Genomic DNA, 26,308 nt, shown 5'->3' with positions numbered 1-26,308 from the left:
GTTTTGGGAAGAGAGGCTTATAATTCATGAATGTAAAAGCTGGGTTCGACGACGTCTAAAGCCAGCTGTCAAGTGTGTCTATGTTTTGTTTCCTTAAAGAGTATCTGTTACCGCTCTGGCCACAGCATTGCTGGATACTTTCCACAAGGGTAGCTCTATTTCTTACTGTGATGGTGGAAGAAATGACCGTATCCTTGGTAGTATTTATGAATTCACCTTTCCTGCTCCATCAAGAGCTAGCGTCAATCAAGATGCAACTATTTTTGTGTGTGTATAGGTCACTCAGAAGTGAAAAATCCTGCTGTTGAAGATCACAGAGAGGAACCTGTATCTCCAACAACAAATATGCTCTTCTGGATTTTGTCTGTCTAGCAGGCAAATGAAACATGAGGTGTATCAGCAAAGCCTGCTGATATGCTATTGAACAGCCATTACAGCTGCTCTACCTGTATTGACTTACTCATGGGATGTTTTGCTGTTCCAGTCACTAATTATTAGCGATTCTGTATTTATTATTACATTTAATATTATTTATTCTCTATTTAGCGACCCACTGGTTTATTTAGTTACTTTCTGAATTTCTTTTCCATTCTTGATGAGTGTTACCATGTGTAGCTGTAAAATGGGGATAATGGTACTTCCCGTTTCATAGCTTCAGGGGCCTGAATGTGTAAAGGGTTGAGTTTCATTTGGATGCATCAGGTTAATGATGAGGAGTATAGAAAGTTCTATGACAAATCCATGGAGAAGAGTGAGGAAAGGGGCCCAGCAGAGAGGTACAAACCCTGTTAACACAACTCTGGTTTTGTCTACTGCTCTTCTCTAACTTCTGCTGGTTTTCTCTCTTTGCTTCCCTTTCGTGGCCAGGCGTGACTTACAGGCAGTAGCAACTAGACACAGAACGGTGGGGGTGCGAGGCCCCTGCAGCTCCTCACTGTGCCCTGGACACCCTGTGCCCTCCGAAGGGTCTGCAGGAACTTGCTTTGTGGCTGCCTTTGGCCCCTCGATCTGTCGGGTGCACCACGAGCACAGATTAGAAACCGCGGGTCCAGCCTCCACCCCTCCAGCAGCAACGGGGCTGTGCTGGCTGCTACGGGACACCTTCACTATTGCTCTTGCAGTAAGGGTGACTCCCCCAGCTGGGGATTCATGAAAAGGAGTCTATTTTCTGCTCTCTTCATCGTACTGTTGGGGGGAAGTCTTGGAAGAGGAAGTTTTCTGCAGGCAGTTTTGGTGTGATTACCTCAGATACTAAATAACCTGCTGACATCTGCTTGTAGACTAGAACAAAATGATCTGAATTCTCCTTTTGTCAGTTGTTACGATGTTGAGGTGTGGTGCTCAGGGGCGAGGACAGAAATGTATTTGCAGAGAGTATTTTTTTTTTTTCACTTTTATATTTCCTATAAAGGACACACGTTGCATTTGGCTCATAATTTCAGTTTATTATCAAAATGGTTTTATCAGATGACAAACTCAGAAAGCTAAAAGGAACATAGGTTTGTAAATATACCTATTGTAGCAGTCATCTGAGGTATCTGGTACTTATTTTTGGAAATGTGTTTGCTTTGATATACAAAGCAGTAAGTTCCTTTGCAATCTGCATGAGGATGTTTAATACATATCATTGCAGATTTAAAGCCTTTTACCTTCTTACAGCTCCATTCTTGCAGTCAGCTGTGCAGCTTTACTGATGTGAGGACTGGCATCGATCAGAACGTGTACAAATTATGTGCAGGATCAGACCCTAAACACTGAGAAAGTCATGCTGAAAATGTGAATATTGGCACACTCCATCGGAGAGCTCAGCTTTATAGACTTGTCTTATTGCCTGATACCATGCTTTACTCAAATTTCCCAGTTCTACGCAGCTACTGATAAAATATATTACAATACTTCAAGTCAAAAGTGTAGCTCAGATTTAAATATAAAAACTATGACTTATACATTACTAGAAACTTTAAAAAAGACCAACCTTAGAGAAAGCAAGAAAAAGCTTAGAAAACTGTGAAAGGGTCTTTGATCACAATCTTACAGATTATATGTCCAAAAATTAATAAATTACCTACAATTTCAGTTTGGCTGGAAAGCAGTAAATAAATTGTTGTAAATAGTGACTTCAGTAATACACACTGGAATAATTAGTGAGAAGTTACTTAACTTAATTACAGCAGGTCTTTGGACTCCTCTTGTATAAACGGTTTCAAGTAAAAATGAAACATTTGGTAGAACAGATTTATCATAACAGCAGAGGGTACAGTCTGACGCTGAGGGTATAAACTGTTGTCTCGTTATCGTGTTATGATGTCTAAACTGTGTGTTAGCAGTTCCTTCCACTGATCAGAAATACGCACTCACCAACCAGTGGGACATAAGGTGTTACATTTTAAAAAAAATCCCAAAAGCCACTGGCCAGTGGGGAACAGGGTTAACTGTGAGTGAAGTGTTACTGCACGGTGTCAAGCGACTTAGATTCTGCAGGGTTCGGTGATGGGAAAAGCAGCTCATCAGCTGGAGCAGCTAATTACTGCATCGGCGTTAGTCCTTCATTTGATGTTTTGGTGTGTGGGTTTTTTTGTTGTTTGTTTTTGCCTGTTTACGAAGAATTACAGTGACTACTCTAGCATATCCCCCTCAGTTTTCTTCCCTCCTTCCCTTCTCAACATTAGTTCCAAATTCCTCCTTCTCTGGAAAGCTTCTCGAGATGCAAGGTTTACAGTTCCGTCACCAAACTCGGCACTTCTTAGCAGGATCCATGTAGTTTGTCTTGGTGCATGAAAAGGCTTCAGAAAACTCTGGAGAGTTTTGCAGTGATCCTATGACCCTGTAAAACAAACCGACAACGTCTTGCCATTGGTGCTGGCCTTTGTTTAAAACAAACAAGATGACCCACGTTTTGTAACTTCTCTTTTTGCGTCACCTCAAAATGCTGTGGGAAACGCCCGTGTTTCTGCACTCTGTCGCTTCCATTTCACCTCAAGCAGGGGCAGCGTTTTCTCTTTTCAGTTTGTGTGGTCCCTATTGCAGCCCCCCGAAATAGAGGACCTGACCCTTCCTCCTTACTGCCTCTCACGAAACTCCCCTTTATTTCACTAGGAAGAGGTTTATTGCTGTCGTTAGTTTTCACTGAGAATGTTTTGCTAACAAGTTTCTCGGTAAAGGGCAAACAAGACCCCGAGGGAGAGGACTGCGGTGTAACTTTTCAGTGAACGTTCATTTACATTTTTACACCAATCAAGTTTTAACTGAGATCACGCTGTTTCTCTGGGCATTTGCCACAAATGTTCCAGTGAATGAGTTTCCTGGAAAAAAAATACTCCTACAAAGAGCAGCTCTCAAGTGACTGTGAGGACATTCCAGCTAAGGCAGCTTTTATACGTGTAATTGTGACCATATGTGAATGGATCTGCTTGGAGTTGCTCCTTCAGGAACGGGAATACAGCATGCCCACACCTATGCAGGAAAACTTCTGCTTCAAATGTCAGCTATAGATACTGCTGCACATGGATTGTGGACCAGGAATTATCTGAAGAACTGGTTTTTTGAGTAATTCCTGATTATTCTGTGAATAATCTTAATCATTAGATTCAACAGAACCAGGAAGCGTCCACACAAGTTGAGGTGAAGTTCAGCCACTGACATCTGCAGCAATTTGACTGTCTCCGCAAGATCAAAGTGAGACTATTTGCTAACTGGTCTCAGGAGCCAGCAGCAGCACAGGAGATAGCACAGGAAAAAAAGATTACAGAACTGTCATGCATTTTAGTGACCGAGCAGTGCTTCACTGCTCTTGAGGGTTAGAACTGCTAAAATGGGATTTGGCCAGAAACAGCAAAAAGTATTTCATGTGCAATAAAACTCTACTTACATTTGTTATTAACAAACAGGCAAACCAGCAGTGGGATAAGAATCCTGCTTCATTTACTAATATCCCCAGAGCTACAGGCACTGGGTACATAAGCAGGACTTGACCTGTAGCTGTTATTGTACTTGATATGGTTTAATTTTGCATGTTAACACTCAGATGCAGATTCTCTTTCACATGCCTTTGATGATTACATGTTCTAAGGCATCTTTCTGTTAACTTATTATTTTTCTAGTGGACAAAAGATTCTACCTGTCCAGTACTCAGAGTTGTTAACCCATAAATGAAAATTGTACTATGCAATTAACAATTTTTATGAAGAGCTGCCTGTTCTACCTGTAAGGAGAAACAGCCTGCAGTCAGGGTAGCAGGTGTTAGACCAAACAAACGACAAAAAAACCCACCCCCTAAATAAAAAAAAGGCACATTGGGAGCCATTGTGACATTGTAACAGGATGTCATTAGGCAGTAATTTTGTGGCTGTGTCTCATGTACTGAAATGCTTTCTATTTTAGAGCTCTGGGGGGGCCTCATCCTGAAAATTACTGCACCTTCTAAAAATGTTAGTCTGGTTTCTCATTAATACTTGTGTAATTCCATATAAAGTTTATAGCCTTTCATACTGATGTAGAACCAGCACAATACATGATGTAATATATCCCGGATACAAACAAAACAATTACACAAAGATGCTGAACTAGTGAACTCCAAAGGGCTCGTGACTCATACAAATTAGATATGCAAAGAGGAGGCGCAGTTCTGAAGAACTGCTCCAGAGCCTCATTAGCATTGTGACAAAATTGGGCTGATTGTAGGGCTTGATGCATAAACTGCCTCCAGAGAGGTCTGCAGATAGTACAAAAACCACCCACAGTGAAATGCCAGTCAAGTGGCAATTGAAGGAACAGTCACAGCTTTCACTAAATATTTGAGTATGTGGGATAAACAAAATAATTCTGTGGTGAAAAGCCGTTGAGAGAAAGATACTGGGATTAATGTACTGAATTGTATCGGGAGAGAAATCAGCTATTGTGTATGTGAGTCCTGGAGATGACACAGCCTTTCAAAGCTAACAGAGATGATGTGATGTCTACATGACTACTTGATCTCATGGCATTTGACCAAACAGACTTATTAGAGCAAAAACATTGTTACACTGCTGATGAATATGTTGCTCTGACTTAAGAAAAGATCCTAGTGTGGCCCAAAGACTTGCACCCTGAACATCCAGGTTTCCTGCATGACTTTACTGAATCCAAGCCCACCTCTTCTTGTGAAGGCTGACCAAGTGCACAAGGCAGAAAACACAAATTTGCTTAACAGCTAGAACGTCTTTCTAGCTCTAGATGGCAAAGGAGTTCCTCATTCTAATGATAGCAAAGGCTATTGATAGAAGGTAACTTCTCTCTCATGTCAGTATGTCACTGGTTAAAAGGAGATGAATTCTTCTCCATCCTTGGAAGAGTAAAATGCTTGTACTCCACAGCTTAACTGGAGATTTTACCGGTGACTTTAGTGGAGGATGGAAGTCCATCTATAGCCTTTGGTCTTCATGAACCCTATCAAGAGCTATTGCGGGAGCCAGGGGACTTCTGGAAGAGCACTGGATTCCAGACACAGTCACTGGGACTCTGCTGTAAGTCGTGTGTGTTTGGCAACAGCCAGGTGATGGTGTTTGTGTCCTGTGATGACGACTGTTCAGAGCTTCTCAATAGTGTGGACAGAATGAAGCTGTATTGTCTCAAGGGTGAGGACAACTGCCCACAGCCTTATTCTGCCCACGGAGCTTCCTGGGAAGGACTCTGCCTGGTTCTGTCAGCACAGAGCTGTGCTAGGGCTGGGAGGTTTGAGGGATGGTCTGTCTCTCTCTTAACCATGTGCAGTGTGCTGTGCCTGTGTATGTGCACACGCCTAAATCCCCAGGGGTAAGTGCAGCCTGACCTTTTGTGTGGAGTTCTTTAAATTCTGTAGCTAAAAGCTGTGTAACACCTAGGAACTGCACTGAGGATTATCACACACGCTGACCTGAATTTGCCTGGGCTGTGCACGTCAGTTTTGATGGAGTTCACAGCATATTCTGGTCTGTATGTTCCACACCACACCTACACGTGTAACAAAGAAAAGCATTTGTTAGCAATAAGATTATCCAGGAAGAGACCTGCTGTCATTTCACTATGAAATACTTAATGTCATGAGAATAAATTTCACATTAGAACACAGAGAAAAAAATGTGTATTTTGTTTAAAAAAAAAAGAATACTGTTGTCCTCAGACAAGGGCACTTGGGCACAAGAAACTGTCTACCAGACTCCCTCGTGGATGAATTAATTTACTTAGGGAAGATAAAAGTTGCCAAACAAGACTTTATTTTCACTACTTCATAGAGAACACTGCTTGGCTTAGCAACTCTGCCAGCTCTCAGTGAGACTGTGAAAGTCAGCCTACTCCTTCTGCCTTACTGTTAAAGTGTAACTTCAAATGATTTTTAAAGCCTTCAGTCAAGAAGTGTAGAATACCTGGGCGAAGTTCAGAAAAAACAGCTGTTTGTGGTTCATTTCGAGACCAGGAAGAAGTTTTTCTTTTCCGTGCTTTTTCACAAAGTTTTCATAGGCCTGTAGAATGAATAGAGCAGAAATGTTACAACTTCCAGCCCAGACAGTCAAAATGAAATGGTGCCGAGGAGGAACATGGATTCTTTGACACAGTTAATCAAGGACGACCTTGGCCACTACCTTGGAGCTGCCCGAATTATATTGGAATAAATGGTAAGAGAAACAGGCTTAAAGAAGGCGCTTTATTGTAGCAAAAAGAAGTCAAGGCTAATGGAATAATTTCAGTGAGATGGGTATATCCAGATAACGAAATCTTTGCATAACTAGGCATCTTTTTACAGGGGAAGAAATTAAGAATGCAAAGGAGGATAGTTGTATTCTGAAATACAGTAGCTACAGAGAGTTAGTACTATTCTTCAGCAAGCTTTTTAATAATTAATGCGTTAAATTCCATTGGACTGTTAGATATTTACCTAGCAAATCCTTTCACAGGGTTCATTAATGACTGCATAAAACAAGGTGGTTCTGTGTTAAAAAATAGAATATGTTCTGTAATGGAAATGACATGTCAGTTACCCTCAGTGTGTCCCTTGCTTGGGAAGGACCCACCTGGAAAAGCGTGCTGCTGTGGTGCTTTCTAAGGCCCGGTCCCCAGCCAAGCACACCTGAGGTGTCTCATGTGATCTGGGATTCCCTGGGTGTGGATCCCTGGTCAAGGCACTGGGCTGGGCACCCAGCCTGCCTCCGCTCACGGAGGCACAAACGATTGCCAAGACAATCGAGATGTGATCAGAGGATTCATTCCTCCCCCATTTATTCGTTTTTCCCTTTTCTTCCTCTTTCCATTAGACTTGAGAGATGTGGGGTAAAAAGCTTCAGCTGTGGCAAAAAAAATCTCTCTTCTCTCTGATTCTACAGAACACATGTATTTGCTGTCCTGTTTACAGTTTGTTTTTCTCTCCAATGTTTATCACATAAACGTGTTTCATCCTTTTTTGCCAGCTCTTGGGTTAGAGTCTAAAATAACACACTTATGGTAAGATATGCTTTTACTTTATACAGTGCAGAGTTCCAGTTTTACCAGCACAAACTGATTCTGCAGGGAGAAGAAATGAATTTTATCCATTATCTAATGTTGCATTATGAAAAGTAGATTTTTTTTTCATTGTGGTTTTGTTCTTTTTTTATTTTTTTAAATGAATTGCAGACTTTAAAACAGTTCCATAGTAAGAACAGCTGCTCTCATGTTTCTTATGAAGACTGTATGTCAAACAATGTGTTGTTAGTGTATCACTACTGCTAGAAAGATGCTGGCAAATTGGAGAAATGCCCTGACTGAACTCAGTGCCAAGCTACCACACGAGTAAAGCCAATCAACTGCACAAGTGCAAGTTGAGGAGTGAGTGGTTAACAGGCCTGCTGAGCAGGCTCTGGGATTTTTAGTGGGTAACAAGGGGAACAAGAGCCAACAGTGCCACAGGATTGCAAAAAAGGCAAGTGTCGTACTGGGATGTATAAACAGGAGTGTCCTGTATAGATACGTGAGGTAACCCTTCTACTCTGCTTGGCACTGGCCAGGTCTCAGCTGGAGCACGCTGTCCAGTTTTGGGCGCTGAACTTCAAGAAAGATGTAGACTAACTGGAGAGAGTCCAGAAGAAAGCAGCAAGAATGAGCAGAGGTCTAGCAAACATGACCTATGAGGAAAGATTGAAAGAATTGGGTTTGTTTAGTCTAAGGAAGAGAAGTCTGGGCCTTCAAGTATGTAACAGTCTTCAAACACGTAAAAGGTCACAGAAAAGAAAGGAACAGATTGCTCTGTTTCCACTGTTGAAAGCAGAGACATGATGGCACTCAAACTGCAGCAAGGAGGTCGTGGAACTTCTCTTACGGTACGTTGGAATGGTACAGAAATGGTTGATTCTACCTGCTGGGAGGGGGGTGGACTAGGTGACCTCTCAAGATCCCTTTTGGACCTTTTTCTACTATTTATATGATGTCATAATAATTATGAATATCTAATGGTTTTTTGGTAATTCTTCAACTGTCTAATTTTTCTCTGGCTACTCCCTTTCCTTTCAGAAAGAGTATCCCCTTTTGTGGGTTTGTACTGTTTGGTTTTATTTTTTTTTTTAAATGCACAAATGTTGCAGTAATTGAAGATCAGACTAATCTAATTTGCCATACTGATGCCTCTTTTAGGCTTCCAAATCATTCTTTAAACTCTCACCAATAATTGTATTTGCCCTCAAACGGGTATTTCTAGTGCAGTAAGTGTTGGTGATGGCTTTGTTTGCAGAAGCTGTGGTGGTAACTTTGAGAGGTGTGAGCTGGCCCGTGCACCCCAGCAGGCACTTTATTGAGGAATGCCAGCACTCCAGTTGTCAAGTGTTGAGTATTTTGCCGTGGAACAAGGTGTGGAGGGAAGGAGAGGGAGGATCATGTTATTAAGGCTGGCAACTGTCTGATTTGCAAGTAACAAAAGGTCACAGAGAAGCTGACTTGCTTCTCACCTCAACCTGAATTCACAAAGAGAAGACCTCTGCTTCTTTTCCTTTGTCCTACAGCTGGGTGATCTAAGGAGTTAGGTATTTCAGGAGGTGAATGAAAGGAGAGCCAAAAAGCACACAAGCTCCCATAGAAGGCTTAGCACAAGGAGCCCAGATGTCACTGACATCCTTGGATACCTGCACAGGGGACACAAGTCACTTGTACAAGATGATTTTTTGAACAGTGCCTAGTGTTCATGTAAGCAGAGACTGTTTATGGGTAGAGCTTAGAAGAAAGGAATTCTGGTGGGCCAGGAGGGCCTTCCTGGCATAAAAAAGCTGGTGAAGACGGATAGCCAGAGGCAGACAGCTGCTCAGTGTTATCAGTTTAGTTAGGTGATGGTCCAAGTGTGATTCATTAAATGTTTTCATTCTACAAATTCCCTATTCACAAAAGGAAAAAAATAAAAAAACAATAGAGAGAAAGAAGTCAGCTGAAAAAGAGTGCACTAGGAACAGATAATGTGTATCCTGAAATAATCAACAGGATGAAAGAAATACAACAGCTGGTCAATGGTTTTAAACCATGCCTCGGTGACGCAGTAGGTATGGTCCTGTCCCTAACACAGAAATGATGTTTCTTCTTCAAAGGCTCTGAAATTAATTTTCTTAATCTATGCTGGTTTCAGCTAATAGAAAAATGGACACGTCTTACCTTATATGCTTGTCTAACACCCCCATTATCAGCAATGTTTTCTCCTAGTGTGTTGATTCCACTCAGCTGTAAAATAGGAAGGAAAAGTATCGTTTTTGGAAAAGAAGAGCTTATCCAGGACCTGTAATGCCAAACTTTGTGCACTTTTCACTTTTTAAATGCGAGAATTCCCTTAAAATCTGAAGTTTTAGCAGAAGATTATGTTACCATCTCTGAGAAGTCTTTGCCTCCCTTGTCTCAAAATCCATGTGGATACTGTTGTTTTCTCTCATCCTCTTCCCTCCCCTACAGGCAACTTTCTAGGCTCTCAGAGATCTTTTACCCAGATTTTCTGATGCTCAGTCATTGTTCGTTTATTCTTTGTATTTTCTCCATGTCTCCAACCCTCAGCTTCTTGCTACAGTGCTAATTAGAGGAAGTGGGCAGAACCTGTCCACCAAGTCTATAAAACCAGTTAAAATCCAAACTCCAAATAGCTGAAATTATCAGTTAACAGACATCAAATCTGCCAGAAAGGAGGTATTTTCCTGTATATTAGGCAGGTCGGGTAGCTCTTTGGTAGCAAGATAGCTATTCAGCTGGTACAGCATTCCTAAGTCAGTGAAGTATTGCTAAAGATGATGAAGCTTTGGTAATGCAGAATCTGTAATTTTATGTTAAAAAAATGATATTTTCAACTTTTAGCTCAAGATATTGAGCTATGATATTCAAAGCTACAAAACCTAGAATCATCATTAGATTGAATTTAATGTATGAAAAAATGGCAGAAAAAAAAATGTTGAATTATTCTCTAGTTTTACTGGCCTCTCTGTGAGGCCCAACAGTTTAACATACAGATTAGGAAAACCTCAGGGCTGGAAGTTTTATCTTTTCCCTGTTCTGTGTGATGGAATATATTGTCAGCCTCTAAAAAATGAGACAGCAGTAGTCAGAGAAATAGCTTCTTGTGTCTTCTCATTCATCACTGAACTGGAGGAGGTCCCACCCAAGAGAAATTTGGTTCTTTACAGAAAAACAGATGGTGGCACAGCTTAATGCTGCATGTGGTTATGCAGTGAAGTCCAAAATAAACAAGGTGAATGCTGAAAGTAAGTGGTCTTCCACAATGCAATGGAGTGCTCCTGTAGTAAACTGCTTTCCTCTCTCTCCTGGGCAGCAGTGATCCAGGGGCTGACACTCGCCGTGTCACTTGCCGTGTGGAAGATGCAGGACTGAACTAAAAACTGCATCAGTGCCGTGTGTACCTTGGCTGAGAGCACAACGACAGCTCAGCTAGTAACTGGGGTTGGAATTTGCTATCTGTAGCTTTGCAGTACAGGCATTGCCAGCCTGGACAGTAAAATCCCTGCGGCAGCAGGGGGGAGCACTGTGAAGATGGTTAAACTGTCTGGAGATGATTAAAGCTGGGCTGTGTGCTAGAGACAATGCAGGTGCATTAGCAGAGCATTGGGTCACCCCTGAAATGACACGCTGTGAAGTGCTGTGTTACCTACACAGGGCTGGCTCCTTCCAGGGGCAGTTTTGCAGCTTGCATGTAACAGGAACAGGACTGCTCTCCTGTTCAGTATGAGGGATTACAATATCATTATCGACTTGTGGTGAGTTAATAGAATATTGATCTTGTCGGGACACAGAACAGAGCTGATCCTGCTAACTGTTCTCGTGAAGTTAGGGCTTCCAGGCACAGACACTGCACTGAAGGCCTAAGAATTTTAACTTTCGAGTGAAGGAAAGCAGCAGGCAGGGTTTGTTTTGATTGGGGATATATATTATTTGTGCATAAAGCTTTGGAGAAATGAGGTTCAAACTTCCACATTTTTTTTTCTGTTCCTTCATGGAATTAAAAACGAGCCTTTGAGGGCCCAAAAAGGCTTCTAGGACTGCCACTCATTCGGAACATAAATCCTGCCTCTTTCCAAACTGTCAGTGTATGTGGAGAGTTTTTACTGCTACCTTTAATTTTAAGAATCTCTCTTACTTTTTTTTTTTTTGGTGTAGGGGTGACAGTGTTGGCCGTAAGCCAACATGTGAATAATGGTTTGCATGTTTAGGACATCAGATTTTGTGCTTCCTCATTAAAAAAAACATTGGCAGTAACAAATAAATATGACATACGTGCTGTCCACCTGCTAGGTCCCAGGAGAAGTTTCCATACTGGTACACTATGCACTGGGATAGCTCCTTAAAATTGCGTGCTGATTCTTCAGTCCACCAGTCTACGAGGTCTCCGTTCTCATTAAAATTTCTGCCTGTAATAATATGTTAACAGAATTATGTATACAGGAAGAGGTTTTTGATGCAGTAAGAAGGGTAGCAAGTAAGTGTAGTCACTCATGCAAAAATATCTCTGTAATGAGGCGGTCATACAGATGATGCTCTTTTTATTCTTTTTTTTTTTCTAAGAGGGCTATATTTCAGCAGACAAGAAAAACTAATTCAGACTGAATCAGAAGATGGGATTAAGGCTCTTTTGGGAAGCCTGGTATGGTTCTGACCCATGACTCAATGCTGGATTGATCACAGTGCAGGTCTAGAAATGAACGATGTGGCCGGGCAGCAGGTCTGATAGCTAGACCCTGGGGTTCACACCTATGCCAGCCTAGTGACACACCCTGCTCACAATTATGTGTAGTCTGTGATGGGTTTTGATGTAGCCTTTGGGAACAGTGAGTGACCAGCAGCTGAGGGTGCTGCAGGCCCTCATCCTGGGCTGGGGCTGCAGCCTCACAGCTACAGGAGCGTGTGGGATTCTTTGATTGCGCTTTTGGGAATCATCATGGGGAACAATACTGTAGAGCCTCAGAAATCAGATTTGTGTTATATATGGAAACTGCATCTTCGTTTTATCTGCCCCTGGAATGATTAAGCACTAAAGCATGTAAAACATCCTGTGCATTGTAAGTTTTGTAAGTAGAAATTCAGTGCCTTACCATTGTCATCAAAACCGTGTGTGATTTCATGACCGATGACCATGCCTATGCCACCATAATTTAGAGATTTGGGCTGAGATGCACTGAAGAAAGGGGGCTGCAAAATGCCAGCAGGGAAGACTGCACAAAAAAAACAAAAACAAAAAAACCCCACAACACAATTAAGGCATTGCCTCATTATCCTATGTGTGCAGCATGAACAGACCATTTTGATGGGCTTCAACCAAAGTCATGCTGTTCCCTCAGATTTACCAGCAACAATAAGTGAATTGACACATGGTGATGGCTGTAGGATAGTAGGAACAGATCAGCAGGACCCACTCAACCTGGGGTAAAGGGAAATAGCTCCTCAGACACTTGCAAAATCACAACCAGCTTTTACTTTGTCTTTGTTACTATTCTGTTTTCCCAAAAAGCATTTTACTTTCCCAATTTACAGCACTTAGCATTCTCCGACTCCTGTATCATTATTAAATAAACCTCACAACATCATCTCTTTTTTGAGAGACTTGTTTTCAGGAGTTATATGTGGATTATAGCACCTCATTAATGGCTTAGAAAGGACACTGCAATTTATGAAATGTGGACAATAACAATATTTGCAGAACAGGTATGACAGAAATATTGTGAGGCATAATTAATGTTGTAAAATGGTTTGTGACTCTTGAAAGACTGCACCACTGTGACGGCTCACAAGATGAGAAACCTCAGTGCTTCCGTGTGGTTCTAATCTTTAGCTATAATGGATTTTTTTTTTAATTTCTTTAAAAGCATTTTAATGCTTTCTTGTCTATTTTAAGTTATTTTTAACCATGGATGGTTTTGGGGTAGGCTGATATTAGAAATATTTATACTCAAAAGCATTATGAAAACTCTTTCATTGTCTTAACTTTTCTCTTACTTTTTAAATTTGATTTTTTCTTTGGTTTAGTCTACCAGGTTTCCATTTTAATTTTTCCAACACAAAAGAAACAGAATTAAATGACATATCAGACTGTGAACTTGAAGTCATCTGGCAGACTTTAAATCTTAAAAACAGCAATTAAGGATGCCTCAAAATTCCTTAAGCTTTTCTTAAACCATATATAAAAGAATGTATGTTAGGACTTTGCATTTACAATAGCTAAAAGTTAAGATTTGCAATTTAAATGGGACTACTTAAAGTAATAGTAGTATGGTATGTTCATATGGTAGTGTGCTGTGGTTCATAATTAGATCCTGAAGTGCTATAGATAAGAGAGCTGGTGAGAGATTTTCTGAGTAAACTTTGTCTTCTGGGAAATGCTAGTTTCATTGAGCCCCAAATATTTTGTTCCAATTGTTGTGATTATTTTTACATAAAGAAGGTGGTGACAGAGCCATGTAGGATTTCTGTCTGCTTGGGACTTGAAGCAGCTCTGGAACAGTGAACGTACGCTCCAGAAGCAGTGACCCCGTGAGCTCCTGGTCCCAGGCAGCGTGGGACGAGTTTGCTTAGCACAGCTTATGTGAAGCTGATGGCTGGAGTCTGTCTTCTGAGCACTAGATCTTACACCTGTGTATGGGAAAGTGCTGGAAATGAGGAGATGAAACTGAGAATAAGACAGGTTTTTGCACTAATATTTCAGCATTATTTCATCATCAAATACAGAACATTTGTTGCCTTGGTAATATGACATTTGCTTTAGACTGGTCTCACTCCCTTATGGAAAGCAAAGTGTATGGCTTCATGAGAACAAGTGTGGGGCTCTGTGGTTCTGGCCTGTCGTGTGAAATGTGAGGGGATTGTGAGCAGTTCAGTCAATGAACTGGTGTGTTCATTAACCAGCAGGCTGAAATTCATCATCCTTGCCAAAGCCACGCTAATAAGCTTGTACGAAGGGATTGTGAAGGGCTATGAGGAATGGAAGCCACAGGTACTCCATGGCAGGAAGCTCTGCGACTTTCTTTTTGTCAGTGTTTCCTTCAGGTAAAAGTGGTACCATACTCCCTGGTCAGCCCTTAAAAAAAAAAAGGCTGGGGCCACCAAATTTACTTGGTCATTAAACTTCTAGCCACTCCACACTGCTATTGTTTTCATGGCTGAATCCCAAGCTTGTGTCTTTGTTCTGCACAAAGGCAATTCAAAACACAATGAGATAAAAACACTGAATGAAACCTCTGATTTTGCTGCACTGAGGCTGTTCTGCAGCCCCCGTAACATTGTTTCACTTCTTGATTTTAAAAATACATACTATATATATAAAAATAATTTGGCCATTAAATCTATCCAGTTAATAAGTTGGTAAACCTTACCTATCTGGTTTCTACTTGCTGAATAAAAAGCATTGACAACAGCAGCTCCACTTATCCACCTAGTAACAACAGAAGAATGAACGTTAGAATTTCAGTTCTTAATGGCAGAATTAAAGATTACTGGAACAAAGCTAGAAACTGAATAACAGAATCACAGAATAATTGAAGTTGGAGATTGTCAAGTCCAACGCCCCAGCGCGCTCAGCCTCTCATTGCGTGTCAGACACTCCAATCCCTCAATCACTTTAGTAGCCCTTTCCCTTCGTTATCCAAACTGATTAACAACAATACTTAGTTTTTGTTTCTATTTCCGCTCGTACTGCAGCATTCTACAGGCAAAATTTCCCATATAAAGAAACTGAAACACAGAACCTGTGGTTATAATGGTATCTAACATTTGGGGATAATGGAGCTTTTTTAAAGACTTAAAAGGATTTCTGTGTCACCTGTCACCTGTCATTGTCAGACATCCAGCTATCTCAAACACCACTGCATTATGAGTATCAGACTGAGACTATTATAATTTTTTCCTTAATACAATTTCTTGAGGAATGAAGGTACGTGCAAAGATCATCATGAGCTCTTGTGGCAGGGGCACGGCTTGATTCACAGTCCCACGGTTTAATTAAAATAATACCTACTTTCCTTGATGAAGGCTCTCAGCATCGCCCAATTTCTTTGCCCTACTTGCTAATGTGGGTCCAGCCTTTGAGAAACAAGCAATGCCCTCTTACCCTCCCTCTTCACGAGGAAAAAGTGCAGAAGGAAGGTCATTAAATCATCACTGATTACCCTCCGAGTACCTCCTCCTGTGGAAACTGGATGAAAGACCCCACTATACGCAGTATTTTTAAATACTTACTCCTCTTTGTCCACCTTTTCTCTAAGCTTTTTTAACCTTTTCTTCTGTGTAAATACTAAATTTTGAATAATGTTTTCAAAGTATTCTTCTTCTTTGTAGTTCAGCTAAAAAGAAAGGGGAAAAATGCTTAGTGGTGGTGTTACTGATTTGCAATAGAAGACATATGGATCTGGAAAATCGAGTCTCAAGCATGATGAGCTAAGCAACACATTTCTAAGAGTATTTTTTGATCTACTATTAGAACTTGGTTTGCAGTGCTCTGCTCCATCACAGAGTTGATATTGTCGCTGGACCTATGCTAGCAGCTATATAATTTTTTCTAGAGATCTTTATTCCCTCTTTAGATATACATCTTGAGTGGAGTTCAGCATTTGTTGGTTTTGATCCTAACCTCTAGGAGCTACCCACTTGAAACTAGTAGCTACCAGCCTGGTAAGCGGCAATTCCACTTTAGAAAGAACAGATGAACAAGGTTCAAATGGTGTTTTAAAAGCATGCTGTCTGTTGTGGGTACTTACCTCCTGGTACTCGCTGTTCAGCTTACTGTCGTCAGTCACGATCTCGTCTGGATAACCAATCCTCTCTCTGATTGCTGTTGCCTAGGGACAAGGCAATTTGATATCCATAGTAATTCCAGCCATATTTTTTAAATCAATCATAAATTGCATAGTAAATGCAATATGGAAGCAACTGCAGAAAACCCAGGATGTTAATTATATATAGTTTTTGTTTACATTTTTTTATTCATTGAAAGCACTGTAAAGTTTTGGTTAATTATAACAATGGAAAAATCTAGAAAGTTCTGTTACTTCCTTTGTAAGTAAACTTACAGAAATGTGCACGACAGTGAAACATACTTCAGCTATGCTTTTGTGTTGAAAGGCTGGTTTAAACAAATAGTAGAAATCCTGAAATATCTGACATATTTTACAGCATCTAAAATGAAAATAATAACTGGACTTTTTTTTAACTTCAGTATGTTATAGGAAAACAGACTTACAAATTTCCAGAAAAATTGTTTTCTAAGATTTTCTAACACAAAATTCTGGAGGAAAATGCCAGATCCCGCTCTATAATTAATAAAACCATGGTATATTCCAAGATTTTTTTAAAATTAAATTTTAATAATAAAGTATCATCAAAAATGCAAAATTAAAGATTTTTTGTCTCTGCAGTATAACAAAACAGAGATGTCATAAATAGCTCTTTCAATTGCTTCACTCCCAGCTCGGGGCTCTCTACAATTGATTTCTGTTACCTACTCCACACTTACACGAACTGTCTGAAGCTAGGTCTTCCCTTAAAGGAGGACTCACTGATGATGTCCAGCCCGTGGTTCGACTTTTTGGTTTTGTCCTATTGCTCCTAGTAGCTGGTCGAATCACTGTAGATCATTCCTTCTCATTTTCAGTATTCCTTTCTTTAGATACTCATTATCTAGCCCCTTAATCACCGATTTTCCTGGAAGGTCTTAATCTTGTGTATAGATTCCTCCTACTTTGTGTGTTTATCTCCACAGAGGCCCCTCCCCATGTAATTTAGATCTGACATAGGAAGCCTGTGAGCTGCCGTGCCTATATAAACACAAATATCTGTGGGTTTGTATATATGAAATAGTGATAATGTTACTGCTTATTTTTTTCAGGAAAAAACAACTGAAATACTGATTTTTATAGAAATACACAACATTACCAATATTTAAGACTTAACTTACTTTTTCTTCTGCTTTCTTTTTGGTTTCTGCATCCATCCAGGTAAGTTCATCTAAGGTTTTTATAAAAACATCACGTATATCTGCAATCATTGCCTCAACCTTGGGAAAAACATCAGTACGTTACAAATCCATATCAAATGGTCCAGTTATTTTTCCACAGTCATAGTTTGTTTACTACAGACTTGTTTTTCCTGCCCTAGTTGCTTGAGTGTATGCTGTGTATGGGCCACACTCACAACCTGGAGCTCTAGTTAAGTAGTACTGTTAGCCTGTCCTGCGGGAGGAAGGGGAATAGACGTGAGCTCACAAGGCAATGCAATTTAGAGTTATTCAGGTTACAAAAAATCTGTCAGATATCCATGCACTGGATGTTGTGCATCTGATCAGATTATTGCATATGTGTCAACCACAAAAAATGGTGTATCTTAAGCCTGGATTACAGTAGGAGTGATAGGAGGAAACGAAGGTTTAACTCCAGGTCCATCGCTAACGTGTCAGTGGTGCTTTAGGCTCAAGGCTGGCTCATAGGACAAGTGGAGCAGGCAGGTCCCTCACTCCCTCCACGTGTGCACACGTAATCTTCATATTTCACACATTACTTCATTTGCTTGCTCAGGACAAGTAGTGCAGGAGTACTTAGGCGCAAAGGAATGACTGACCTATGAGGAACAGCTGAGGGAGCTGGGGGTGTTCAGCCTGGAGAAGAGGAGGCTCAGAGGTGACCTTAGTGCAGTCTACAACTACCTGAAGGGAGGTTGTAGAGGGGTGGGAATCAGCCTCTTCTCCCAGGCAACTAGCGATAGGACAAGGGGACACAGCCTCAAGCTGTGCCAGGGGAGGTTCAGGTTGGACATTAGGAAGCATTTCTTCTCAGCAAGGGTCATTAGCCATTGGAAGGGGCTGCCCAGGGAGGTGGTGGAGTCACCATCTCTGGAGGGGTTTAAGACAAGACTGGACATGGCACTTAGTGCCCTGGTCTAGTTGCCATGGTGGTGTCAGGGCAATGGTTGGACTCAATGATCCCAATGGTCTCTTCCAACCTCATTGATTCTGTGTGATTCTGTGATTCTGTGACTCTCCTAGCACATACGCTCTTGTTACTCCTCAGTGGTACACTGATGGAGAAGGAAATCGGAAGGTTAGGTTGTTTAGAAAGTGAACCTGCGATATAGAAAAGGTTAATAAAAGGTGTAATCAAAGCTCTGTAAAGAACTGCGTGGTGACAATGAAGTGGTGCTTAGATGTTTTACATGCTTACCACATGTTTACTGTCTCCAGCAAATGCTTCCTCTACATATAATCGTCCCACCGCGTTCTCCATGTTGCCGTTGACGTAGTTTGCGCAACGACGCCAAACAGCCGTTTCTGACGTTGTGCCATAAAGTGCCTGTGAAACAGAAACATTAGGTGAAACAGTGACATCTGGGCCCACACAAGGGGAAGGAGAATGGTGACTGACTGGCAGACGTGTGTTTCAGAGGAGCCTAGTTGACCTTAAACACACGGATTTAATCCATGTTTGTGTTTATGACAGTTAGGTGGTCTCTGTAGTGGGAACATCTGTCACAGGCTGAGGAAATACGAGAATCGTTAGCAATATTCTTTATCCTTTCAAAATGTGAAAGGTAGAGAGAAGAAAACTACTCTAAAAGCTAAGAATGGGAGAGGTTAAAGAGGAATACCCTGGCATAAAGCTTTCACTGTTAGAGGGATGTGTATTGCAGTTCCAGCTCTGACAGGGCCATTGTGATTATGCAGCAAATTAATTTCTGCAGTGGTAAGATTGTGTTTTTCACCCAACCAGCAGCTTCTTCTGTCAGAGCCTCCCACTTGTGGGAGGTGCAAAGTAGAAGCTCATTTACTCTATGTGACATTGCCACAAGGTATGCAAGGATTTTGGCATGATAATGGATAAATATGTGATAAAGCTGAGTGGATAATATAATGGTATGACACCTGAATGCAAGGACTATTACAGACAGTGTCATTACAGGGCAACTCTCTGAAACCACATTCTATAATGAAGTTTATATTCCATAATGAAGCAGCTACCCATCTCTGCAGAGGTACAGATCAAGGATTTTTGGTGTTAAAAGCTCTGTAACTGCTATACCTTGAACTGAATTCTAGGAACTGAATACTAGGAAAATCACTAACGTTTCTTTTCACCCTAAAGCGTTAGGGACACAGGAGTGGTCTTTTGAAAATGTTACCAGTACAACAGAGCACAGAGATGTCTACTGAAGAGCCTGGGATGTTGGAGCTTTTTGTTACTCATTACTGATAAATAGCTGAATAGATCAGAAAATCTGTCAGGCCTTCATCTCTTTCTTTCTTAGATACTCCCTGCACACACACAGGCTGCACCAGGAGCCATTTGCTTATATAGCAAAAGCTTATGTAGCAAAAGTAACTCCAACCCCTCTCCCCCAGACCTCTGGCACCTTCTGTAGCACATTTTAAGAACTCTGTATTTAAAACAAATGGAGTTTTGAATGAGTAAGTGACCAATTAGCCACACAACCCAGAAAAAAAAAAGGCATGGGAGATTCATGGAATGCTGTAGCTGTCCTAGCATTTATATTTGAAAGCAAACTTAACAAGGCAAATGCTAGTTTATTTCCACTGCATTTAGTGTGAGAAGCTCCAGCTATACTATATCATATATTATTAATTAATTAGTAGGCAATTGTATGTTGTAAAATCTTTTTCTGTTGTTCTCTCAAACTGACATTTTTCTACATGAAACTTCCGCAGCAAAGTACTAAGATGTAGTGGGGGCTGACTTCAGTTTATAAGTGCAAAACGTAGTATCCCCTGATGATGCAAATATGAAATATTACTAAGCAAATATGAAACTTTATATTAAAGTAGTTTCATACTTTAAATTAGAGGAAAAAGCCAAATAATCCATTAATATGGCTGCCCTGTTAGATATATAAAACTGACTGAACTGAATGTTTGTTGACTTCCATGTTAAAGCATTTCTTATGTCACCAACAGATGTAACAAAAATGGCCTTAACCTTTTTTAATGGAGCTTAGCAAACTTACAAATCAGAAAGTTCCACTGTGGAAACAGAAAGGACTGCCATCTCCAATCCGTTTGTGAAATTGCTCAGCATTTCCTTAAAAGCACTAAAATATCTGCAGGATCAAATGATTGAAAAGCAAGGTTGGGCACATAATGTTTGACTTTGCATGTGTTACTTTGGATGCTGAAGAGTTTGTAACAAGTCAATCAGAACTTTAGAGTAATAATTTCCAAATAAATGGGACTGTTCTGTTATCAAAATCGGGATTAATTTAGATTCAGAAAAACATGGAGACCAAGTGCCAGAACAGTGCTTTTCAAATCCACTCCAGCTATCAAGCATATATCATATAAATTATGTGGACACTCCAGCAGAAGCTTCAGCAAACACTTCATAGCTATATACTACAAATATGTAAAAAAATTATCTTTTGTGGTTCACAAAAGTCATCTTTACAACTTAAAAAGAAATTAATTTCTGCACCTTACGAAAAGCATTCCTTGTGTCCTTGTAGGTACGGCTTAGGCTGTTGACAAGATCCATTACGAATCGCCAGACCATGTAATTTTGAAGGTCTCTGTTTAACAAAACAACAAGAATAAGCTGGTAGCCTTTTTAGGCTTTTTAAATTTACTGGAAATAAAATACAAATTACAAAAATATCTAACATACCTACCTGGGAGTGTATTTATTAAGAACAGACTTCAGCCTGATAAGGTAGTCTGGATCATAAACAACGACGTGTTCGGTGTTCTCAACATTAATTTGTACAGTTGACATTATATCATTTATGAATTTTGACCAGTTGAATACCTGGAAAATCAATATGCATTATTGTATGGTTAAATCATAAAGAAACAGTATTTAACTGTTTTTTCCAGTTTAAATGTGTTTGCATAACACAAATGCTCTGCCTTTAGTTTTTCTAATAGCTGCACTACTTGTAAATGAAGTCATCATAATAATAACTGCTCTGAGATAGTTTATGTCCTCTGTGCTCTAAAATCCTATTAAAATAGGGTGATATTTAGCAGAAAGGGTCAAGACGTCGTTTTGATTTCAGACTAACACAATTTAAAATGTTAAGACCCTTTCCTTTTAGTCTGGAAAAGCAGAAATGGTATTTTAAGTAAAATTTTCAGTTGCCTTTTTGCTGTATTTGTCTAAGAACTTTTAAATCAAAGCATGACTCGAAGCCCCATTTTCAGTACAGTATGTCAAGATTCGTGGAATACTTGACAATCCATTCTGAAGCATATGGTAAGGACTTGTTCGGAAGTACACTGAAGTCCATAAAAGGATTTATTTTGATAAGCTTTAAAACAGACACACTACATCCACTATCTAAAATGAATTTTCCTGTGCGTGCCACAGTACTAGATACCGGAGAAGCGACTGATTTGATAGCAGGTCAGTGTGCAGCGTGCTGGGACAGACCCCTCTCAGACAAAGGCTGGAGTTCTTGTTTGTTTGCTGCCCCTAGTCCTAAACCCCCATTTTCTTTATGCTGGATTCACCTTTGTCAGAGGCCCACATACCTTTCCTGAGCCAGTACCTATGAAAATTATTTTCTGTTAAGTTTTCATTCTGTAGTGTCCATCTAGTCTGAACAGAGCATTATTCTAGTGTGTGGGCACTCTCTACTGGAAACTCTTACTAGTTTGCTGATAAGAAAAATAATTTCCCTTTGATAAGTATATATATATTGAGCAATATTGTGTGCTTCAGACAGTAGATTGGTCAAAGGACTGACTGGAAAACACAGAGTCATGCTCTTGCCTACCAAGAGAACGTAGACTGTGGTCACTGCTGGGCTGCGCAGCCCTGGGGCCTGGCCCGTTGCTGTAAGTGGGCAAAGCAGCCAGGCTGCGGGCAGCCACGGCGCTGTTCCTCCAGCACACAACCCAAAGCAACAGAGTGGTATTAATGGGTGGGTTTTCACATTTTTTTTTGTTAATTTTTAAAATTGTTGTTATGCCTATTACTTTGAAAAGTGTTGGTGATTTTTCCCAGTCTGTGTCTTTTGAGAGGAAAGTTTTATTGGAAGAGGTAACATCTTTCATCAAACTGATGTAGCTGAGGAAAGCAGCTGAGCTTTCATGAACAGAATGGCTTCAGGTTTGAAAGAGAAGCAGCAAACTTCAAGCTAATCTTAGGAATAATTGCTGTTCTATCCTTAGACCATTACGACGCTACCAACTCCCATCATGTGTCTTTTGAGCATTTCTGGATAAGTATAGAGCAGATGATTATTGCTGATCTGCAGCACTCTCCAGGAACTAAAAATAACCAGGGCAATGCCGTTCTGTGACAAAAGAAGTTAGTTTCTGACATTATGACTGTAATAGTAACTGTTCAACTAAGACCTGTGGGAGAAGGTAAATTATGAAACAAATTAAGCTAGGCAGAAGTGAGCTGTCATGTAATTTAAAGTTGAAGAATTTAAAGTCAATAAAAATAGCCGTGATTATGAAACAGTGGTAGGAATAATAGTATTTCGTAGTATGTTACTGGCCTCAAAAGACTCAATAATGCAGTCCTGCCAGTCAGAGCACAGCGCCTTCCATGGGACACATCAGTTAACCCGCTTGCCTGTTGTGCAAGGTACTAAAGTAGAAGTCATTTATGATAAAAATATCCATGTCTCGTAAGACATGGTGGTACTGAGGAGGCACACCTATGTTATCAAATGTTTCGCTGTTCTTCAGCTGGACTTTGTGGTGCCATGAATTAAAGGTTGTACGGCACAAACGGCACGTGGCTCAGGGTGAGGGAAAAGGCAGAGCTGAAGTATCCTGGGGGAGCTACAGCGGGAGCAAGAGGGAGAATTCTCCTCATTCACAGTCCTGACTTGCTGGGCTCCTTTCTGCTTGCTTTGGGAGCCCATCTGACAGAGGGAATGTGGGAAAAACAGGACTTCTGGTTCTGAACCTGCAGCTGTGGATAAACAGAGAGGGCCTGAACAGTCACACTACAACACATTTGAATCAGTTGGTGGCCGCAGTGTTAACGTTTGTCCTGGGTCCTCTGGAGCTGCGGTGGTAATTATAGGAAGGGAATTTATTTGTACTCTGCAAAGGATACTCTGCTGATTTCCAGCAAGGGTTATGTATGTGCAAGTTTTGCAAGGTTTACCATCCTGAATCCAGGAGGGTAAGTCAAGCTCATGGTATTTTTTTTTTCCTTTTGTCCTTTTCCATCTCTTTATGTTGAAGCAGAGGGGCAAGACCTGCCTTCAAGTTAGGAGAAACAGTGGGTACAAAAGCAGAGTCTTTTACATATAGTTTAACGTCATCAGATGTTTAGGTAATAGAGTGTGCACGTCAGGTATCCTGTTCAATTTCAGATATGTCTAAGCTCAAGAAAGAAATGTCTTTAAAAGAAAAAAATGCCAGGCGTCACTGTTTAATCTCATCAATCACAAATTAGAGGTTAAAATATGAGATTATTGATCACTCACCTTATGATCGATTTCCAATGAGAAGTTGTTTTGGAGTTGGGCCAAGGTCATTTTATTGTACAGCGAAAGTGGATCATTTCTGTCTTCAGATTTTGTTGTTGCCTATCAAAGTTAACAATGAGAAGATTACTAGGTATGGTGAGTCAGTTCACAGGAATTTTTGTGAGTGGAAGTAAAAAGAAAGAAAATGAGTATTTCTGGCTTAATACGTTACTATAAGTTTGCATTAACCATAAAGTACCTTACATGTAAATATGGGCAGCATTTTATAGATAAAAAATATATAAAAGGATAGATTAAATGAACTGAATTTCTGACAGTAAAACGGAGCTTTACTTTTTGGATTTGTTTTGTGTTAGAGCATCAACAGCTCGGGCTGTGCAGGAGCACTGGTTGGAGCATAGACCCATACCACTCAGCACTGAGTAGACACTTATCAATAGATGCAATCACTCATCATAAGAATGTGCTCGTGATATTCGTAGGGTGATGCAAGGTGCAAAATCTTGGGAGAAGGGGATAAAGGAGGTGTATTTATGGAGTACGGGGTGAGCAGTGCGCTGTGGTAGGAATGCAGCATGACCGCTCTGATCAGGATGCACGGGCTGTCTGATACGTTCTCTCTGGAACCACTGTATAGAAATGGAGTCAACTCCTAACTCAGATAAGCTTTCTGTCAGTCTAGGCAATGGGATTTTGCACCAGTGTGTTAAACATGTGCATACATTAACACCTTAATGACATGACTGTATTAGGGCCGTTTCTTCCAGACAACAAAACTGCCTGACTGCCAGAGAACTGGGTCTGTGGTGGTGCTTCATGAGGCAAGTTAACCACTGGGGTCTCTAGACAGCAAACATCAGCAGGGAGGTCTCTGGAATTAGGGTGTGGACAGTGTAGACTGAGAGGAGAGAACACCAGCACCTAATGGTAACTCCTCCCTTGGTCTCTGAATACTCTGTCAATATCTTTCTGTTCTTTTCCTCAAATATCCTTGCTAGGATCCTTCTGCAGGTTTCTGAAGTGCATTCTTGTATCCTCTTTCATACCTTTGCTCTCATGCAGAAGTACCTTGTCACAGCATCAGCACTTGCTCCCCTCATACTCCACCCCCCTTTAACTTCCACTTTTTTTGATGGCAAAGAGAGAAAGTGCAGGTACACAAACTACTACGGGAAAAGAGTGATCTTGTGATCCATGAGAGTAATTAATGGGAGAACCTACATCACTACTGCCTGGAGAACTCTGAACTGACTCGGTCAGGAGCGAGAATAGTAGATTTTACCCATTGAAGCTCTTTTGAAAAATCAGTCTTGCCAAGATTGATTTTTATCTCTCTCTATCCTTTTAAAAAAAAAGATTTCTCTTCCGCTTCCTCTTTCCTAATCTATTGTGCATTCAGTATTTTTTTCTGTATTTTCTTTAACAAATTCCCAAGAGCACAATGCCAGCTCTCTTCCAGTAACATTCAGGCTGGTGCTCAGTTTTCGATGAAGGAGGTTAAAAACTGAGGCAACAGCAGCTTACCCACCACCAGCTGTACCCTCTACCAGCAGCAACTGCTGTAGAGACATTTCAGTTGTGGTTTCCTTTTGAACCCCCCTTCAAATCTTTATCCAATAAATTCCTTTTCTTGTAATAATTTCCTATCTCTGGTCTAAGCCCAGAGGTGTGTTTCTCAGGAAAATGTGAAGAAAATCAAAATCAGATGGGTTTAGTTTATACAAATGGGAGGGGAAGGTCTTCCTCTGCCAAACACGTGCCCTTACTATCAGTGTAACTTAAAAAATAGCTGAAGATACAAAATTTGTATTTGGCTTGTTCTACAGTCATTCTGTTTCAGGTCCTTCTGAAATGTTTAATATCATAAGCCATGTTTTTGCTCACAAATTCTTGATTTTCCATTTGTTTTTCTCTGTGCAAGTTCAAATTCTAGCTGTTTCTCCAAGCCATACTTTAATGGAGAACAGCGTTTGATTAAAAAGGCACTTGGAACAATCCGCATTGTGGAGCAGCTCGTGCAGGACAAACATTACTTTGTGTTGCGTGGCAGGCCAAGGGTTGGGAACCTACTGCTCTGATAACCCAACAGCCCATGGGGAAAAAAGGACAAAGGGAGAAGAGGCCCGAAAGCATCTCCCAAAACTCACTTTCTAAACCAGCCTAAACAGAAACCAAGTCTCTCTCTCCCTTGCTCCCTCTTCCTTCTCTTAAAGGGCTTCTGTGAGAAGATTAGGATAAAACAGTTTGCTATTTGGCAAACAGCTAACTCATTAGAAGGCATGTCTTTCTCACTATGGTTCCTCGTAGGTGTTCCAGGCCCCATACTTTTCTGGTCACCTTTTGGTCCCACAAAATAACAAGTAACAATTTAAAAGTAACAGTTAGCTTTCTTAGGTGTTAAGAAAAAAGTCAG

At 40.6% G+C, this 26,308-nt stretch overlaps 1 protein-coding gene across 1 annotated transcript in view; it reads right to left on the bottom strand.

The window, feature by feature from the left end:
- Positions 1 to 1,438: 1,438 nt before the first annotated feature.
- The window catches only part of MME (membrane metalloendopeptidase), a 39,902-nt gene continuing 15,032 nt past the window's right edge, over positions 1,439 to 26,308 (bottom strand). Inside the window, exons 10-23 of the mRNA XM_068405759.1 lie at positions 23,893 to 23,994; positions 21,109 to 21,245; positions 20,916 to 21,009; positions 18,657 to 18,785; positions 17,399 to 17,497; positions 16,203 to 16,283; positions 15,685 to 15,788; positions 14,823 to 14,881; positions 12,549 to 12,668; positions 11,734 to 11,867; positions 9,619 to 9,684; positions 6,381 to 6,476; positions 5,891 to 5,967; positions 1,439 to 2,824 (exon numbers count right to left, since the gene is read on the bottom strand). Of these exons, the coding sequence (XP_068261860.1) occupies positions 2,725 to 2,824; positions 5,891 to 5,967; positions 6,381 to 6,476; positions 9,619 to 9,684; positions 11,734 to 11,867; positions 12,549 to 12,668; positions 14,823 to 14,881; positions 15,685 to 15,788; positions 16,203 to 16,283; positions 17,399 to 17,497; positions 18,657 to 18,785; positions 20,916 to 21,009; positions 21,109 to 21,245; positions 23,893 to 23,994 (1,398 nt within the window). The 3' untranslated portion in view covers positions 1,439 to 2,724. The remainder of the gene's footprint in view (positions 2,825 to 5,890; positions 5,968 to 6,380; positions 6,477 to 9,618; positions 9,685 to 11,733; positions 11,868 to 12,548; positions 12,669 to 14,822; positions 14,882 to 15,684; positions 15,789 to 16,202; positions 16,284 to 17,398; positions 17,498 to 18,656; positions 18,786 to 20,915; positions 21,010 to 21,108; positions 21,246 to 23,892; positions 23,995 to 26,308) is intronic.

The sequence above is a fragment of the Nyctibius grandis genome, chromosome 8 (assembly GCF_013368605.1).
Source record: "Nyctibius grandis isolate bNycGra1 chromosome 8, bNycGra1.pri, whole genome shotgun sequence".
NCBI lineage: Eukaryota > Metazoa > Chordata > Aves > Nyctibiiformes > Nyctibiidae > Nyctibius > Nyctibius grandis.
Note: the sequence above shows the minus strand (reverse complement) of the source record. Positions and strands in the feature narration are given on the sequence as shown.